The sequence below is a fragment of the Scyliorhinus torazame genome, chromosome 14 (assembly GCF_047496885.1).
Source record: "Scyliorhinus torazame isolate Kashiwa2021f chromosome 14, sScyTor2.1, whole genome shotgun sequence".
In the NCBI taxonomy this organism is placed as follows: Eukaryota; Metazoa; Chordata; class Chondrichthyes; order Carcharhiniformes; family Scyliorhinidae; genus Scyliorhinus; species Scyliorhinus torazame.
In genome coordinates, this window is record NC_092720.1 from 210,108,963 (window position 1) to 210,127,891 (window position 18,929).

At 49.3% G+C, this 18,929-nt stretch overlaps 1 protein-coding gene across 1 annotated transcript; it reads right to left on the reverse strand.

Moving 5' to 3' along the window:
• Positions 1-633: 633 nt before the first annotated feature.
• On the reverse strand, positions 634-9,293 carry LOC140389151 (E3 ubiquitin-protein ligase TRIM69-like). Its single transcript, XM_072473310.1, has 3 exons — positions 9,271-9,293; positions 8,562-8,677; positions 634-4,007 (listed from the first exon to the last, which is right to left on the reverse strand). Exons 1-3 carry the CDS (start codon positions 9,291-9,293, stop codon positions 3,460-3,462), a joined length of 687 nt encoding a protein of 228 aa, XP_072329411.1. The 3' UTR covers positions 634-3,459.
• Between the last annotated feature and the right edge of the window lie 9,636 nt (positions 9,294-18,929).

Genomic DNA, 18,929 nt, shown 5'->3' on the forward strand with positions numbered 1-18,929 from the left:
TGTTACTGGTTCACAAAGTTGTGATGGATCGTCGGGGGTTTGCTGGTGAGTTGAGGCCCTTGGGTGGCTGGCAAAATGTCAGGGTGGCACATTGGCACTCCCGTTGACACCTGGGCTCCTTGGCACTGCCAGCCTGCCATTTGGCATTGCCAGTCTGGCACCCTGGTGGTACGAGCCTGTCAGTTCCATGGTGCCCAGGTGGCACTAGCAGATGCACTGCCAGAGTGCCAGGCTGGCAGTGCCATGGTGCCCAGGTGCCAGGTTGTCCTACCGCGGGTCTGGCCTTGCGTATAAGGGGTGGTGTGAGGGGGGCCTCAAGGATCCTGGAAAAGGTAAGTTGGGTGAAGTGACGGGGTCGTGAAGCCCCGGTGGGGGCGTGGGGCGGGCGGGGGGGAGGGGGGGGGGGGGGGGAATCAAAATATTGGGGCTGCCTTTCCAAATGGTGCCCCGATCCGTGGGTAGCCTTCCTGCACTGCCCAGCGCAGGAAATGACTTAAAGAATGGCCTCAATGCTGAGAAACACCCCGTTCAGTGGACTTTAACTCGAGTCCGCTGAATTGCTCCCGCTGTTTCCATTTTGAAGTGTTGGCTATAACGTTTTTTTAAACAAGAAGTATGATTCAACAAAATTGGTGACTATTATGAAACTTTATTCAGTATCAGTGAGATTTGAAACTGTAGCTGATAATTCATTTACATTGAGATTACACCATTTATGTGTCGACTAAAATTCATGTTCACATGTGGCTGAACCTCTGGCCTAAACCTTCGGCTCATTCTCCAAGAATCTCTTGAAGTTTTCTTTGCTGATGTAAGACAGAGTTGCACTCTTTTCAGAACAATATCCGCAACTCAAAACAATTGCATTGATATACAGCATAACAGTCTATTAGGTTAATACAAACAAAATAATACAATTGGGGAAAACAGCAACTAATATTTGTGTAGCACAGTTAAAGTAACAACATTTTCCAAAGTGCTTTACTGGAACATTATAGAACAAAACATAACATTGAACCAGATAATGAACTTTCAGGTTAAAAATCATCGGTATGTACAGACAATCTTTGGATTCGTTTAACAGGTAAGTTTTCTAATTAAGCGTTTATCCCAATAAGCAACCACAGTGAATATCTTGGCAAAATCCTGGAAACAGTACATAAAAAAACGTATTCATAGAATCATAGAATTTACAGTGCAGAAGGAGGCCATTCGGCTCATCGAGTCTGCAGCGGCTCTTGGAAAGAGCATCCCACTTAAGCCCACACCTTGACCCTATCCCCGCAACCCAGTAACCCCGCCAAACCTTTTTTTTTTTTGGACACTAAGGGGCAATTTAGCATGGCCAATCCACCAAAGCTGCACATCTTTTGGGACTTGTGGGAGGAAACCAGACCACCAGGAGTAAACCCACACAGACACGGGGAGAACGTGCAGACTCCACACAGACAGTGACCCAAGCTGGGAATCAAACTTGGGACCCTGATTCTGTGAACCAACTGTGCTAACCAGTGTGCTACCGTGCTGCCGTATTGTTCATGTGTCTGAATTGTCTGTGTCTTCATCAAGAGGCACCCCTTCCACAAACGTCCACTCCCTCCACCACTGATGCCCAGTAGAAGCCGTGTGCACCGTTTACAAGATGCACTGCGTCTTCCAACCCCACAATCAGAACCACCTGCAAGGACGAGCAGAGCAGATGCATGCAGACACCACCACCTGGAGGTTCCCCTCCAGGTCTCACCATCCTGACTTGGAAATATATCGGCCGTTCCTTCACTGTCACTGGGTCAAAATCCTGGAACTCCCTGCCTAGCAGCACAGTGGGTGTATCTACACCTCAGGGATGGCAGCGGGTTCAAGAAGGCAGCTCACCACCACCTTCTCAAGGGGTAATTAGGGATGGGTAAAAAAATGCTGAGCCAGCGAAGCCCAAATCCCTGAAAAATGAATGAAAAATAAAGGTGGTGTCAGAATGGTCGAGCACTGCTTGAAATTAAATAAAATGAAAATCACTTATTGTCACAGGTAGGCTTCAAAAGAAGTTACTGTGAAAATCCCCTAGTCGCCACATTCCAGCGCCTGTTCGGGGAGGCTGGTACAGGAATTGAACCGTGCTGCTGGCCTGCCTTGGTCTGCTTTCAAAACCAGTGATTTAGCCCCGTGCTAAACCAGCCCCTTGTTGTGCTTAGTGTGGTTACTGAGACATGCAAACCAGCCTGGCCTGGATTGTTGCTGAGACACACTATCTGCAGCAGGGGAACAGGGGAGGTGCAGAACACTTTGTCAAAGGAACCAAAGAACATTTGAGGAGGGCGTTTTACACAGCAAGTTATCTGGAAAACACTATCTGAAGGCTGGGGTAAGTAGTTTAATAGTAACTTTCAAAGGGGAATTGAATAACAATGTTACAGTCAAAGCTATTGCCAACTGATGATTGGATGGTTGTACAAGCCATCCCATCTGAAAGAGGGGCCTTTCCCACTGCCCCTAATGCGGTGATGGATGCAATGCCGCTGTAAACATTAGCGCCATTTCTAATGTCTGCCGCTCAGTTTATCAACATCCTGGGGGTTACCTTTGACCAGAAACTGAACTGGACGAGCCATATAAATACTGTGCCTGCAATAGTAAGTCAAAGGCTAGGAATCCTGTGGCGAGTAACTCACCTCCTGACTCCCCAAAGCCTGTCCACCTTCTACAAGGCACAAGTCAGGATGGAATACTCTCCACTTGCCTGGATGAGTGCAGCTCCAACAACACTCAAGAAGCTCAACATCATCCAGGACAAAGCAGCCTTCTTGGTTGCTCCCCCTTCCACAAACATTCAGTCCCTCCACCTCTGACTCACAGCAGGAGCCGTGTGCAACATCTACAAGATTCACTGCAGGAACTCACCACTGTTCCTCAGGCAGCACCTTGCAAATCCATGACCGCTAGCATCTAGGAGGACAACAGCAGCAGATAGCTGGGAACTCCAACACTTGGAGGTTCCTCTCCCAGTCACTCACCACCCTGACTTGGAAATATATTGTCGTTCCTTCACTGTCATTGGTGGACCATCCTGGAATTCCCTCCCTAACAGCACAGTGGGTGCACCTACACCTCAGGAACCTCAGCAGTTCAAGAAGGCAGCTCATCACCAACTTCTGATGGGTAGGTAGGTACGGGACATAATGCTGGTCTAACCAGCGAGGCCCACATCCTGTAAACTAGTTTTTAAAAATTACACTGGTGGCCAATTTATAATCAGGGTCAATTCATTCGGAAATGGATTTTGTAAGAATCCTGAATCGAGCAAGGCCAAAATAAAGGAAATACGTTTGCCGTCTGGTACTCACCACCCTGACTTGGAAACCAGGAATGAATTGCATTTCAAAAAAATAATGAATTACTTCCATAGTCTGAGACCGTTACCAATGAGGCAGGGAGATGGTGTGAAATTATGGGATGGGTCCGTTAGTGACCTTCAATCCCACAGATTGTCAGCGGGGGAGAGTTTTTCCCACTGTCGTTCACTCCCGGACAGAAGTAGGGAAAGATTCTCTCAGTGAAAGTGTGGGTGAAAGTGTGGAGATGGGACATGTTGTCCGCATTGTAAAATGACACCTGTCGCCCCTCATAGTCCAGGAAAACTCCGATCTTCCGGAGATTCACACTTGAGATGTGGAGGATATCAGAGCGGGAGGTGGAAACATATAAACTTTCAGTTCTGATCCACACAATCCAGTATCCACTCTCAGGGATGGTATCGATTTTCCCCTTTCTCCTGACAGACTCTTGGGCCACTCCGATCTCCCACCCAGTCTTATTCCCCACCTCCACCACCCAGTAATGTCTCCCTGATGTGAATCCCACTGATCCCAGGACACTGAACCAGTAATCAAACCTCTCCGGGGTGTCGGGGAGCGGCTGCTGTTCGTCTCCGAGTCTCACACTGGTCCGGTCCTCAGACAGGATGAGCTGGGGATGCGCTGTGTTCAGATCCAGAGTCAGAGAGGCTGGAGCTGGGGGAAAGTTAAAATAACACAGTCAGTGATTTAGAGAGAGCTGCAAATCGCAAGGGTTGATGGGAGAGGGTGCAGAGAGGGAGGAGGGAGAGAGAGAGAGCAGGATCATGTGGCAGGGAGAATTGAGGGAGGAAGAAGAGGGATGAGAGGGAGAGGTGGAGCAGGAAACAGTCTGAAAGGTAAAGAGAGAGGGCGGTGCAAGGGCAACAGTGGGTCAGAGGAGTAATGGAGGGGAGGGAGAGTGGGTCAGAGGAGAGACCAAGAGTCCGGACAAGGGAAGAGAATAGCCACAGAGATTGAGACATGAATGTGAGTGCAAGTGGAGAGATAGAGCCGGAAGGAGACAGCAGCTAGTGAGGGATAAGTGGTTCGACGGAGTGGGGAGAGAGCACAGGAATGGAACAGAGAATGAGAGATGATGAAGGAGGGGTGAGAGTGTTTGAGAATGGGAGGAGAAGGAGTGAAAGAGCAAAAAGAGTATGCGAAAGAGTGAGATGAGTGGGAGGGGGAAGAGTGAGAGAGTGAGAGGGTTAGGGGAGTGGAGGGTGAGGTGATGAGAGAATTTCCCAGGGTCAGAGGGTGGCGGGGGTTGGGGGTGGAAGAGTGACGTCAAAGGGAGACAGCGTTTGGGGTGTGGGGATGCAGGTAGGTGAGAGTATACTCGGAGGAGGAGAATATAGAGAGAGTGTGAGGACAAACAGATGTAGAAAGCTTGTTGGGCTATAGAAGGAATGGAGCAGGAATGGAGAGGACAGTGTGCAGAATGTGGAAGAAGTAAGAGGGGATGGGAAAAGTGAGGATGAGGAGGGAGAGAGTGAGTGTGGGGTGAGAGAAGAGAGTAGGAGGTGGGAGAGAGAGAGAAAACAGGAGGGTGTGAGTGTATAGTGGAGTGAGCATGAAGATGGGGGGGGGGAAGTATAGGGCACAGGGCAGAGCAGAAGGGGAGAGAGGGAACACGAGGGTGGAAGAGAGCATGGGAGAAAGAGGCAAGAGAGGAAAGGAGGTAGGGGGACGAGTGCAGGTGGAATGGGGAAGAGTGCGATGGAGGGAGGAGAGGGCGGGTTAGCACTGCTGCCTCGCGGCGCCGAGGTCCCAGGTTTGATCCCGGCTCTGGGTCACTGTCCATGTGGAATTTGCACATTCTCCCCGTGTCTGCGTGGGTTTCGCCCCACAACCCAAAGATGTGCAGAGTAGGTGAATCGGCCACGCTAAATTGTACCTTAATTGGAAAAAATGAATTGGATACTCTAAATTTTTTTTCTAAACATCTGAAACTTTTCATTTCTCTTCCACCCTCCTGGATTTCTTTTTTAATCTGAGGTACACTATTCTTATTATCTCCCATCAGATCCTCTTTACCTTTACCACTTGAGTATTTCTCCTTTCCCTAGTTTCTATCCCTCACAGGCTGAAACTGGTGTCAAAAACCAAACTTTGATTTCTGAACTAATTCATAATCATATTTAAATAGATCCCCACCAAACCTTTGACTATGACGCTCTTGCTCACTATCCTCATCACTATCCTCGGACTGTAAGTTTCTCTTTATCTCTGCCAATTTAGACTGACTTTCATGTTTCATGGCCAGTTTCTGAAGTTCAAAGTCTCTCTCTTTTTCTTTTTCCTCTCTCTCTTTTTCATTTTCCCTGATCTGTACCTCCCTTACTCTCACTTTTTGTTCTGCTATGGCTATTCTTTCTTTTCCCCACATTTCGCATTCAAACTGCTTTAATTCTTTTTCACGTTAAAGCTTTAAAAAAACATTTTCATGTTCAAGCTTTTCTTTGAGAAGGTGACTGAACAGGTAGATGAGGGTAGAGCAGTTGATGTGGTGTATATGGATTTCAGCAAAGCGTTTGATAAGGTTCCCCACGGTAGGCTATTGCAGAAAATACGGAGGCTGGGGATTGAGGGTGATTTAGAGATGTGGATCAGAAATTGGCTAGCTGAAAGAAGACAGAGGGTGGTGGTTGATGGGAAATGTTCAGAATGGAGTACAGTCACAAGTGGAGTACCACAAGGATCTGTTCTGGGGCCGTTGCTGTTTGTCATTTTTATCAATGACCTAGAGGAAGGCGCAGAAGGGTGGGTGAGTAAATTTGCAGACGATACTAAAGTCGGTGGTGTTGTCGATAGTGTGGAAGGATGTAGCAGGTTACAGAGGGATATAGATAAGCTGCAGAGCTGGGCTGAGAGGTGGCAAATGGAGTTTAATGTAGAGAAGTGTGAGGTGATTCACTTTGGAAGGAATAACAGGAATGCGGAATATTTGGCTAATGGTAAAGTTCTTGAAAGTGTGGCTGAGCAGAGGGATCTAGGTGTCCATGTACATAGATCCCTGAAAGTTGCCACCCAGGTTGATAGGGTTGTGAAGAAGGCCTATGGAGTGTTGGCCTTTATTGGTAGAGGGATTGAGTTCCGGAGTCGGGAGGTCATGTTGCAGCTGTACAGAACTCTGGTACGGCCGCATTTGGAGTATTGCGTATAGTTCTGGTCACCGCATTATAGGAAGGATGTGGAGGCTTTGGAGCGGGTGCAGAGGCGATTTACCAGGATGTTGCCTGGTATGGAGGGAAAATCTTATGAGGAAAGGCTGATGGACTTGAGGTTGTTTTTGTTGGAGAGAAGAAGGTTAAGAGGAGACTTAATAGAGGCATACAAAATGATCAGGGGGTTGGATAGGGTGGACAGTGAGAGCCTTCTCCCGCGGATGGAAATGGCTGGCACGAGGGGACATAACTTTAAACTGAGGGGTAATAGATATAGGACAGAGGTCAGAGGTAGGTTCTTTACGCAAAGAGTAGTGAGGCCGTGGAATGCCCTACCTGCTACAGTAGTGAACTCGCCAACATTGAGGGCATTTAAAAGTTTATTGGATAAACATATGGATGATAATGGCATAGTGTAGGTTAGATGGCTTTTGTTTCGGTGCAACATCGTGGGCCGAAGGGCCTGTACTGCGCTGTATTGTTCTATGTTCTATGTAAGCTGCCTGATCTGTAATTGAATTCTTGCCATTTCCAATGATTCTGACTGTGTCTCAGGCAATTTTAAATGCTCAGCTACCGCTCCAATTACCTCTTCTTTTTGTATTTTGACAGGCAATGTTAACTGCAATGTTGTTGCCAAATCTAAAAGCCTTTTTTGGTCTCCATTTGTAAGGTACTGTATGTAACCATCTCCACCCCCAAAAACCTCTGAGCCTCTGAGAGAGCCTTTGTCCACAACACACTACCTATTTAAACTTGAATACAACACCTGAAAAGGAAACAGAAATATGCTCACCCCTCACTGTCTTTAAGTTCACTAAGCCTACCAAATCACAAAAGATAGATTTGTATCCCACGAGCATCCAATTTTGTTATAGGTTTAGAAAACTCCAAAGTATATTATGGAGTTCGCCTGACCTATACCTGTTTATTGATTTGGCTGGGCTAAGCACAAGAGCCTGCCTTTCAGGTGATATTCAACGGACATCTAAGGTACTTTTAATCAAAAAAAGCTTTATTCTCAGAATTTAGTTAACATTTGTATAAACACACACAGACCCCCCATAGCTACAATAATCTATGTATAACCCTTAATGAATTCCCCCTTAACTGTTCCAATCCGATAACAAAATCCAAGTAAAACCAGAATCCCCTTTTCAACTCATAGAATTTACAGTGCAGAAGGAGGCTATTTGGCCCATCGAGCACTGGCTCTTGGAAAGAGCACCCTACCAAAGGTCAACACCTCCACCCTATCCCCATAACCCAGTAACCCCATCCAACACTAAGGGCAATTTTGGACACTAAGGGCAATTTATCCTGGCCAATCCGCCTAACCTGCACATCTTTGGACTGTGGGAGGAAACCGGAGCACCCGGAGGAAACCCACGCACACACGGGGAGGATGTGCAGACTCCGCACAGACAGTGACCCAAGCCGGAATCGAACCAGGGACCATGGAGCTGTGAAGCAAGTGTGCTAACCACAATGCTACCGTGCTGCCCGGTGTGGCCCAGCACACAGCATTCTCACTTAAAGAAGACTGTTATTGATACTATGTTCCTCATTTCAAACCGTAGATTTGAATTCCTTCCAGAAAGCAATTCTCTCTTTGAAATTACCAAGTAACCTGGAACAGCTTTTAAAATGAAGATAGAGAAAAAACACTTCTTTCAACCTGTGCAATTCAAACCAGTCCAAAACTCAAAGCGAAAGTAAAAGAACTTAGAGCCACAGCCCAGTTCCACCCACACAATGACATCACTGAAGCCATGTGAGAAGACAAAAACATTTCTTAAAAGGACACTCCCATGACAATTGACTTATTTAAAGCGAATTGAGCTGTCGGGGGGGGGGAAGAGAGTTATTTTGTTTTGTTGGGCGGGGGGGGTAAGTGGAAAAAAGGAGGCAGGTTGAAGGATGGAAGAATGGGGGGATGTGGAATGGTTGCGTTGTTGGTCACCTGTTGCCAAGGTTGGTTTTAGTACATATGAAAAATGCCTTCAATAAAAATATTTTTTAAGAACTAGACATATAAGGAAAATTAGGATAATCATTTTACCAGGATTAATGGAGTTTATCATTTCTCTCCAAGCTGTGTACTGTAACGGGCCGTTAAACTTTCCGAGAGACAGAGAGATATCAGCTCCTGAGACTGTGTGAATCTCATCACTGATTCTGTAAACATTAAACAATTTACGTTATAAATTCAACTTTGTTAAAATATTGTGAACATGCTATGAATGGTCAAGTTATCCCAACATTCCCATCTTTCAGCTCTTTGTGTATTAGAGAGAGTGGGCGCGACCTTCTGGCCACGCTGTGCCGGTAAAGCATCTCGCCACGGCGAAGCGTGGCCGATGAAAGCGGGGAGACCCGCTCCAGGGATCCACCTGGCTTGCAATGCTCGTGAGACAACGCAATCTCGCAAGACATTGCAAGGAGAATTTTGGTAAATCTGTATATTAAAGCCTTACTCTAATGTGCAGATTCCTGAGATACCTGAGGCTTTGGGATTCAATCCATTCGCCTCAGGGACCTTGGGCAAGCGCTGTTTGGTACTGGTCGCCACAAATGGGAACCAGATGGACCGGTACTCGTGGGGGTCCCCAAGGGGATCAGAGGCCTCCAGCTGCATGTGCCACTTGGGTGGAGTGGTGCCCTGGCACTGCTGGTCTGGCCTGGGCATGCTGGCAATAACAGCCTGGCAGTGCCATCTGGGTGCCAGGTTGGCACTGCCAAGGTGCCAAGCTGGCATTTGTTGCACGTACATGATTAGGCTGGGGTTTTCCATTGTGGGGGACCCTCCCAAGTTGCGTTCAGGCTGGGGGGATATCACGGGCCTCTCGGTACAAGGGGATTTTTGTCGAGCTGAGCTCCCTGTTTTAAGAAACGGGGCTATGTGAGGTCTTGGTCACGTGTTGCCTGTTTAGGCCCCTTGTTCAAGGCGAGTAGCATTGAATAGCCATGTGTTTCTCGACACTGCGAGTGCCAGGAAACACGCAGCTAAACACGCTCGCTGTGGGCTTTGTTCCCTTTTGGGAAGATTGTGCCCAATGTGATACAAAGTGAAATGTTAATCTTATTCTTATAACTGAGTGAAAGATAGCTTGGAAGTTCAATGCCAAAGAAGAGAAACATTCTAATTTAAAAAAAGAAAAATTTCAATGAAGGGGCAATTTAGCATGGCCAATCCACCTACCCTGCACATCTTTGGGTTGTGGGGACGAAACCCACGCAAACACAGGGAGAATGTGCAAACTCCACACGGACAGTGACCCAGAGCTGGGATCGAACCTGAGACCTCGGCGCCGTGAGGCAACAGGGCTAACCCACTGCACCACCGTGCTGCCCCAAAAGAGAAACAACCTGATGAATAAAACATACTGTAGCCTGGTCACACATTCATTCCTGAGATGTTACATATTGGGGAGGTTTCCTGGTGCAGTGAGGGGCGCCTCTGCCTCTGAGCCACAAGCCCAGATTAAACTCCCACTCGAAGACTTGCTGACCAAGGAAAGTGTGTTCAGTATCCCGCCTGTCAAGAGTGGGAGAGGTTCCTGGTCTACTAGATGACCAAAAAAAATTGGAGCTTCAGCCATCACTATTGAAAGCTCCTCCTATAACGTGCATGTAAAGTATGTGTTGCCACGGCAACTCGGTCTCCTTAGTGAGCCAATTTGCTGCATGACAGATGTGGATCCGATTTGCGTCAACACCAATGGGCTGGATCCGCGTCAGGTATGGATTTGGGATCTTTTCCCTTGGTGGGGTTGTGGTGCTGTGGGTTGGAGATGCCTTTGTGTAGAGAACTCAAGAAGATACCACATATAACAGGACAAGATATGCATTTCGTCTGCACACTTGCTCCTTTACTATCGAAATGCTTGAAATATTAGAAGCTGTGTAAACATTAAAAAATTGAGCGTTAGCTTATTCGTCCATTATGTAACATGTGATCCCAAAACGCTCCAAGAATCCTGAACTCCTCAACTTTGATTCCAGTTGCACAGCTATTGGTGGCTGTGCTTTAGTTACTTAGTCCCGAAACTGGAATTTCAACCCCAAATCTCTCTGATTGCCCACCCCTCTTTCCTCCTGAAAGAGAGACATTAGGATAAGTTCAAAGGAAAAATAACTTTGGAGAGGTTACTGATAGAGGTGTTGAGATTCAAAACAGAGCTAAGAAAGCCAACAAAAAGGTACTTTACCTGAATGCTCGTCGTATTCGGAATAAGGTAAATGAGTTGATGGCGCACCCAATCATCGTGAATGACTATGATTTAGTGGCCATTACTGAAACATGGTTAAAGGATGGTCACGACTGGGAGTTAAATATCCAAGGGTATCAAACTATTCGGAAGGACAGAATGGATGGTAAGGGAGGTGGTGTAGCTCTGTTATTTAAGGATGACATCCGGGCAGTAGTGAGGGATGACATCGGTGCTATGGAGGATAAGGTTGAATCCATTTGGGTGGAAATCAAGCAAAAAAGTCACGAATAGTAGTCGACAGGCCACCAAATAGTAACATTACGGTGGGGTGGGCAATGAACAAAGAAATAACTGATGCATGTAGAAATGGTACAGCAGTTATGGGGGATTTTAATCTACATGTTGATTGGTTTCACCAGGTCGGTCAAGGCAGCCTTGAGGAGGAGTTAAGAGAATGTACCCGCGATAGTTTCCTAGAACAGTATGTAAAGGAACCTACAAGAGAACAAGCGGTCCTAGATCTTATTCTGTGTAATGAGACAGGATTAACATTGTCAAACGATGTGGAACACGGAGCTCATCACAGAGCGGTTTGTAATCATCCTCCATCCCACGGGCCAGACCTGTTGTCATTGCCAACCCAGTGCCCCCGGCTCATAGCGCCGCAGGTATGCACAACGGATGGAGTGTTTATGCATATCGTTTGGTGGTGTGGGAGGTGAGGGGGTTTGGTGGTGTGGGAGGTGAAAGAGTGTGGGTCTGGGATGATGGTGTCCATGCCCCTGGCCATCAAATCCCCCCCTTCCCCCTCGTCGGTGAAACGATTCTCGATGAGAGCGTCCAATGCGCACAGGCCCTGGCGGTAGCGTTGTGCGACCTCCTGTGTCTGACCAGGCACCATGTCCCGCTCATTCTCCCCTCCTCCCTCTCATCCTCGTCGTCGGATGAAGCCTGCCCTTCGTCCTCCTCCTCCTCCAGCACATCGCCCCTCTGCTGCGAGGTGTTGTGAAGGAAGCAGCAGAGCATTACAATGCCGGCGACCCTCCTTGCCTCGTACTGGAGGGCCCCTCCAGAGCGGTCCAGGCACCTGAAGCACATCTTCAGGACCCCAAAGCACCTCTCAACAACACCCCTGGTCGCCGTACGGGCATCATTTTGGCGGGTCTCCGCATCGGTCTGTGGCCTCCATTTAGGCGTCATCAGCCACGACCGCAATGGGTAACCCCAGCAGCCAGCCCGCAGCTAGAGGGGATGCCCCTCGAACATGCCTGGGATCACCAAGTGTGCCAGTATGAACGAGTCATGTACACTGCCCGGGAATCGGGTGCAGACATGCATTATACACATCTGATGATCGCAGACCAGCTGTATGTTCATGGAGTGGTTCCCCTTCCTGTTAGTGAATAGCGGCCTGTTATCCGCCAGTGGCCGTAGGGTGGCATGCATCCCATTGATGACCCCCTGGACCATGGGCATCCTGGCAATGGCAGCGAAGCCCATTGCCCAGGCATCCTGGTGGGTGCGGTCCACAGGGTACTCGCTGTACCACTGGGCATACATGGCGTCAGTGATGACACGGATGCACCTGTGCGCCGATGGCTGTGAGATGCCAGACAGGTCCCCACTTGGCAACTGCAAGGACCCCGTCAGTGCAATTGTCACCTTGATGGCCACCGGGAGCGGGTGTCCTTCCCCATACACCTGCAGTGCCAGGTGTGCCATCATCTGACAGATATGTCTGACAGTCTCCCTGCTCATCCACAGTCTCTGTCTGCATGCCCGGTCCGGAAGATCTTCGAAGGACATGCGGCACCGGTAGACGCGGGGCCTTATCTGGCGCCTCTTTGGCACCTCCTCCTACTCAGCCTGTTGGGTGGCTGGCCCTCCAGCCTGAACGGCTGCCACCTGCGCCTCTGCAGCCCGCTCCTCTGCTGCAGCCTCTGCCTCCTCTCTGAGCTGCCCCTGCACCCGCTGCCACAGGACTTCATGCAGGGCTGTGGCCATCGCCACGGCGGCCAGCATCGTGGGTTGATGACCAAAAGCCATTATTGTCTGCAGGGGGTGTAAGGCAAAGATGTCAGCATGGTGCATACAGCAGTGCCCAACCAGGTGCTATGGGCTACATGGTGGCTCCCGTTTGGCACCGTGGGCCCCACCCATGCATGTTCACCTCACCCACCCCCGCACTCCGGTCCCATCGGTGACCCCAGTCCTGGCACCCGTCCCTGCTGCCAGGGGCACCATTGGCTGGCACTGCCCTTACTGGGGTCTGCCGTCGGTGTGGCCGGTGGTCCCCCGGTGGGTGGCTGCCGGTTGGGTGGGGTGGTTGTGGGCATGCCCATCCATACGGCCGGTGTCACTTCATGCACCCAGGGGCCGGGGTGGGTGGCCAGCAAGATGGCCACCGTAATGGCGGTCGGTCCTGTGGGAGGGCTCCCTGGCTGCTTGGACTGTCCCTCCCTCCTTCCCCCTTCCCTCTCCTGGCCCTGGCGGTCACCCACCCTCCGCAGCCAGCACAGCTGGAAGCCCGCAATCACCCCACGCCACTTCCTACCTCCTCCCTCTCGCCAGGTTCACGATTTTTAAAAGCACGTTGTAAAAGCACGTCGCGAAATCGGCCCATCCGAGGCGCTGAATCGCAGAGGCTCCGGAGAATCGAGTGTCAGGCCCGCTAATGATATGCCTCTTGTGCTTTTCATGCCGTGCGGCGCCGCATTTACGTCATATTTGGGGGGCCTGAGAATTCCGATTTGGCGTCAAACAGGCATCTAACACGATTTTGGCGTTGGAAGCTATTCTCCGCCTGATCGCTGTCCCGATTTTGGAGTCGGCTAACGGCTTTGACAAGGAGTCATCGGACTCAAAACATTATCTCTTTTCTCTCCCTACAGATGCTGCCAGACCTGCTGAGATTTTCCAACATTTTCTCTTTCATTACACATTGTAATACACAGGGCCAGTTCTTTGGAGACAGAAAGAACATGGACATGAACATAGACAACTGTGCGGGAATAGTCAGGCCCATTCCCAATCTGGGAAAAGGGGGCCGAGCTTCAAGTGAGGAATGACAAAGGGCAGAATGGACAGAGGAGTGCGAGGGGACATTTAACCTATTAAACAGCGATTGGCAACAGCTCCAGCGTTAGTGCTGCCAGATTTGAGTGGCCCATTCCATTGATACTGTCCCAACAACAGGAATGACTATACTGCTGTAGTGAGGCAGCTACACGGACACTGGGAGCGAGCTGCAGCTTATTACTCTAACCCGCGATCAGCAGTCGCTGTGGGGCTGAGCAGATCCATTCCAGCAATGGACTGTGCAGCCTGCCCAGTGAAAGGGAGGGAACCGCTCACGGTGCTGGGGGAAATAGTCTGACACACGGGACATGGCATCGTGCAAATGGTGAATCTGGGGAGGCTGAAGCCCGGGTCTGATGTCAGAAGAGCTCAATGGGCGAGTCTGCTACTGCCCCCCAATGGCCGGATGACCACAGTCAGGGATGATGGGAATAACCCCCAGGATATCTGAATGTTGAAGGCGAGGATCATGTTTGCGATATAGAGACAGGGGATGAGGAAGTGGACAGAGTGAGGCAGGAACCCCTGGAAGGGGCAGAGATAACGTTATTTGTGGATGGATCCCGGAAAATAACAGCCGGGGACCCGGGAACAGGATGGGCAGTGGCCCAAGGCGGGTTCCTGAAGGCAAGCGGCCGGGTAGCGGCCAGTAAATCAGCCCAAGGAGCAGAGTTAGCGGCCCTGATAGAAGCATTGAGACTATTCAGGGGCAGGCGAGTCAATATCTCCACCGAGAGCCGATGTGCCTTTGGTGCAGGACATGACCGTGCGGGAGCCCGGAGTGGGCGAGGGGACGTCAGCTCTGGTGGGCAGCCGCTCCCACAGGAAACACTGATCGAGAACTTACCCAAACATTCAAGAGACAGAGGAGGCGGTGTAGCGCACAATGACTTACGAGAGACGAATAGAGATGAAGTCGATGAGGCTTTATTAAGCGTGACTTGTTCCCCGCAGTTCAGCAACAGACTGGAGCTGCGGGGAGAACTCCTGGTTCTTATACTCCGCCTTCAGGGCGGAGCTAGAGATCAACAGCCAACCAGGACCCGGGATCTGTCAGCCAGTGGCATCACGGCTTCACAGTCCCACATGACCCCTAATGCATACTACCACAGGCGGCAGTTATTAAAATCAAAGGCCACAGGAGAATGCAAAGCCCTAACAGACAGGAGATGATCAGACAGACAGAGCAGCCACAGAGACAGCGGCACAGGAAGAAGCGGAGGGAGAGGACAGTGTAGCTGTCTCCAGCCTGACAGAAGTGAATATACTGAATGGACACAATAGTTCAAAGGCAGAGTGGGGGGAATGGGGAGCAATCCCAGATAGTGATGGGGTCTGGAGGAAAGAAGGAAAGGTAGTTGCCCCGAAAAGTATCAGAAACTGTTACTGGGAGTTTCCCACGTCCTAGGGACCCAGGGAACAAACACAAACCGATCTCACCGGCCCATTCCCCCCATCAGAGGGAAAGAGGGATTGTTTAGTAATAATAGATCAGTTCGCCAGATGGATGGAAGCATTCCCCACCCGGGGCTGCTCTGCCTTGGCTGCGGCTAAAATACTCGCGGGAGAAAGAATCCCAAAATGGGGAGTTCAAACTGAAATGGAGCCAGACCCGGGCACTCATTTCCCCGGGAATATTGTCAGGGAAGTGAGCAAACAGATGGGGATTGAGCAGAAATTCCACAAATCCCATCACCCACAAAGCTGTGGAATGGTTGCGAGAATGAATCTTAAAACATCGACAGCAAAGGAAATTCGGGAAACCGGGGAAGGCTGGGCAACAGTCTCTCCGGGAATTCGGATGTACCTACCGGCCACTCCAAACCCAAATCCCGGATTTCCACCCTTCGAGTTAATGACGGGCCGAGACATGCAATTACCTGAGGGGTTATTCCGGGAGGAGCCGAGGCGGGACCCCTCAGGGAGAGGATCCGGGAATATGGGAGGGAATTCAGCAACAATTCCACATGATTGGGAAAGAAGTTAGAGATGGACAAGCAGTGCAGGATATAGAGCGAGAGGAGACATGGGAAACATCAATAGTAGCTCAGCTCGGTGAGAGGGGAATGGGAAAAGTGGGGCGGGAAGGGAGCGGTTTGCAGCCGGGGTGACATGGACCGGAGCAGCTCAGTGTGACAGTGAGACAGCCAAATTATTGATCCGGAGACAGGGAGTGGGTGGCAACACTTTACTCAACTAAAACTGGACAAGGGTGGGGACCATTGTTAAATGTTTCACAGGAACCTACTGACTCCCATTCCATTCCTGGGACCATGGGAAGCAGCGACTGGGAATGTGGGGAACAGCAGGGACCTACATCCCGGACAGTCTGTTCACTTCCCAACTGGAGGAAGAGGAGAATGAATCAATAAACCCAATATCTGGATATGGGATTGAGTAACTCCCACCAGTCATCAGACACAAGTAATCCTGTCACCATGGGAGCAAGCAATATGGAGAGAGGGGTTTCCGTGTCCCGAGAGAGAGCAGGCCTGCCAATTGGAATTGCGGCTCCGGGCTGTGATTGGGGTAAGAGGAGCTGGGACGGGACTACAGCCTGGGAACCTGGCACTATGTTTTCTCCGAGAGGTTGGCGATTTGAAAAGGGTTTGAGAAGGGGAAACCTGTTCATTGAACCCTCTGAACTGGGACTGCGAGTCGAGGTAGATTCAGAGGGTAATTTAGGTCTGAAAGGAATATCTGACTCAAATACAGGACTAGGCTTAAGGACATATTCATGTGATGTCACAGAATCGGATGGATCATATTAGATGGTCGATCCTCGATTAAACATAACAGCCGGATAGACCCATCTTCCCCCTTTTGTGTGGGAAGCCGGACTAGACGGTCTTTATTGTCAGGAATGATGTCCTCGGGTAATAGGTAGACTGGATTGTATTGATGTTAGATGTTATAATCTTAGCACATGTGGCTATCAAAAACCTACCCAATGTCCAAAAATGCTCGAGCTTCCCCCAGTTGGGTTAGCGAGGATTGGGAAGGCTAAAAGTTTACTACATGATGTGACAATGGTGTCCTTAGGGGTAAAACACAAAGTTTCTGGGTTATTGAACATGTTACATTCCAAATGCAGCGACCACCCCAAAGCTATAGAATGGATACAGTCCAGATCCAGGGACTCATTGAGGGTTACACGTACCAGATTGCTCCGGAATCCCGAATAAGACATAAAATAATCACCCTGGGAGATATTGGGGAATATTTGGAAATGCAAACTCGGTAGTCACCTCAGTCTAATTATTCAAACTGAACAGCGCCTCCTCTTGGGTGTCGAGAGAAGTCGGGAAGGGGCTACGGTTTGGAGCTTATGGGACCGAGTCCGCACTGACCGCCGTAGATTGACAGGGTGAAGCTCTTGCAGGCACTGAACCGAACAGCTCCGGGGTAGTTAAAGCTGTGGGGACACATGCCTGGCCCGGGACCTGCTGTGGGGGGTTCGTTCACACATAGAGGATTTCAGATTCGGGACTATTCCCCGATATTTATTTGTCTCCCTGGACAAATTACATTTTCTTACCATCCACCCAGACAGACATGAATTGTGGTCACTCGGCCAGGTGAGGCACAGAGAAAGGAGCTATAAAATTCATCGTGGCTGTTCCACAGGAAGGCGCAGCTAACGGGATCTTTGAGGACAGTTATAGATTTGAATCAATGGGGACAGAGAAAGGGGGCTGGGTTTACCCAGCCGGGTCTAAAGGATACAAAACTCTGAAGGAGGGCCTGACATATGTAAGCACTGCAGAATGCTGCTCAGAACCGGAACATAGTGAGTTCTTGTCACAGCTCAGAGTCTCCACACAACAGCAAAGTAACCGTTGACATCTTACCAATGAAGGAGACGTTTGAGGCGGTGCACAGATCCTCAATTGTATTGAGGAAGCTGAATTATTCAAATCAGACCGTGTCTGAAGTGTAACAGATATTACAAGGACACAATGTATCATTGAGAGGCCAGTTTCCGGCAGAGAAACTGCCTGTTACAATTCAAGCTCTATTCTGCAATGTGAATCATGATTGAGTTTATCCCAACTCCATTTACCCACCTTAGCTCCATAACCCTTGATACTCTGGGAAGCTCCAATTGTCCCAGTATCCACAGGCTGCGGGTGGAGAGAATTCCACATTTTCCGGAACTGAAGGTCAAGATGACCTTTCATCAGTGTTCTGAAAGCGGAAACATTAATTCTATTTGCCTCCACAGATGCTGCCTGACCTGCTGAGTATTTCCAGCATCTTTGTTTTTATTTCAGATTTCCTGCTCCCACAGTATTTTACTCTTCTTCCTGTGTTATGGAATTGTCTGGGAGGAACCGGCCACAACAGGAAATCCATCGCATCATCTCCCCTGACCTGCTGGGCAAATAAATATTCCAGAAACAGGTGGAAAACTGCCTGGGTTCCAGTGGTCGGTGTCAATTGTAGTTCAGTGGCAGCGCCCTTATCGCTGAGTGAGAAGAGAGTGGGATCGATCCCAATCCACACTTCAGCACATAACCGGAATTGGAGGGATCTCGCTGATCTCAAATCAGCTCAACGACCCCAGGAGCGAGAAATAAACTTTGTTCTTTGCTTCCTTGCAGACGCTTCCCCATTCCCCGGAAACCCGCCTCCCTCACTCAGTGACGACACAAACAACATGTTGAGTTTCTGCTTCTTGGATTTAATGATGAACTGTGTCAACTTTGAGAAAAACTGTTTCTATTCCTGTGGTTCTCAGATTGTTTTGTGTTGTTCAAAGAATCATTTTACAAATGTAACCATGTACCCTCCAATGTAAATTACAATTCTCTATAATAACCACAATATGACCAGGTTCCATTTACAGAGAACATTAATAATGTTTTAATAAAACAGGTAATTACATACCAGTGATTTCAGGATTATTTCTCTGGTGTGGACAGTGATGAGACAGAGCAGACAAACCAGAGATAAATTACTCACCCAGTAAGGAAACAAAAAACAAAATCACCAAAACATTATTGTCACTCAGCTGGAATCACCCTGAGCTCAGGAACCATTGGAACCATCCGCACCCCCTGTGACTGAGACCCACACCCAGCAGTTTACAGCTGGCAGGAGGCAGGGGGATGGTGTGAAATTATGGGATGGATCTG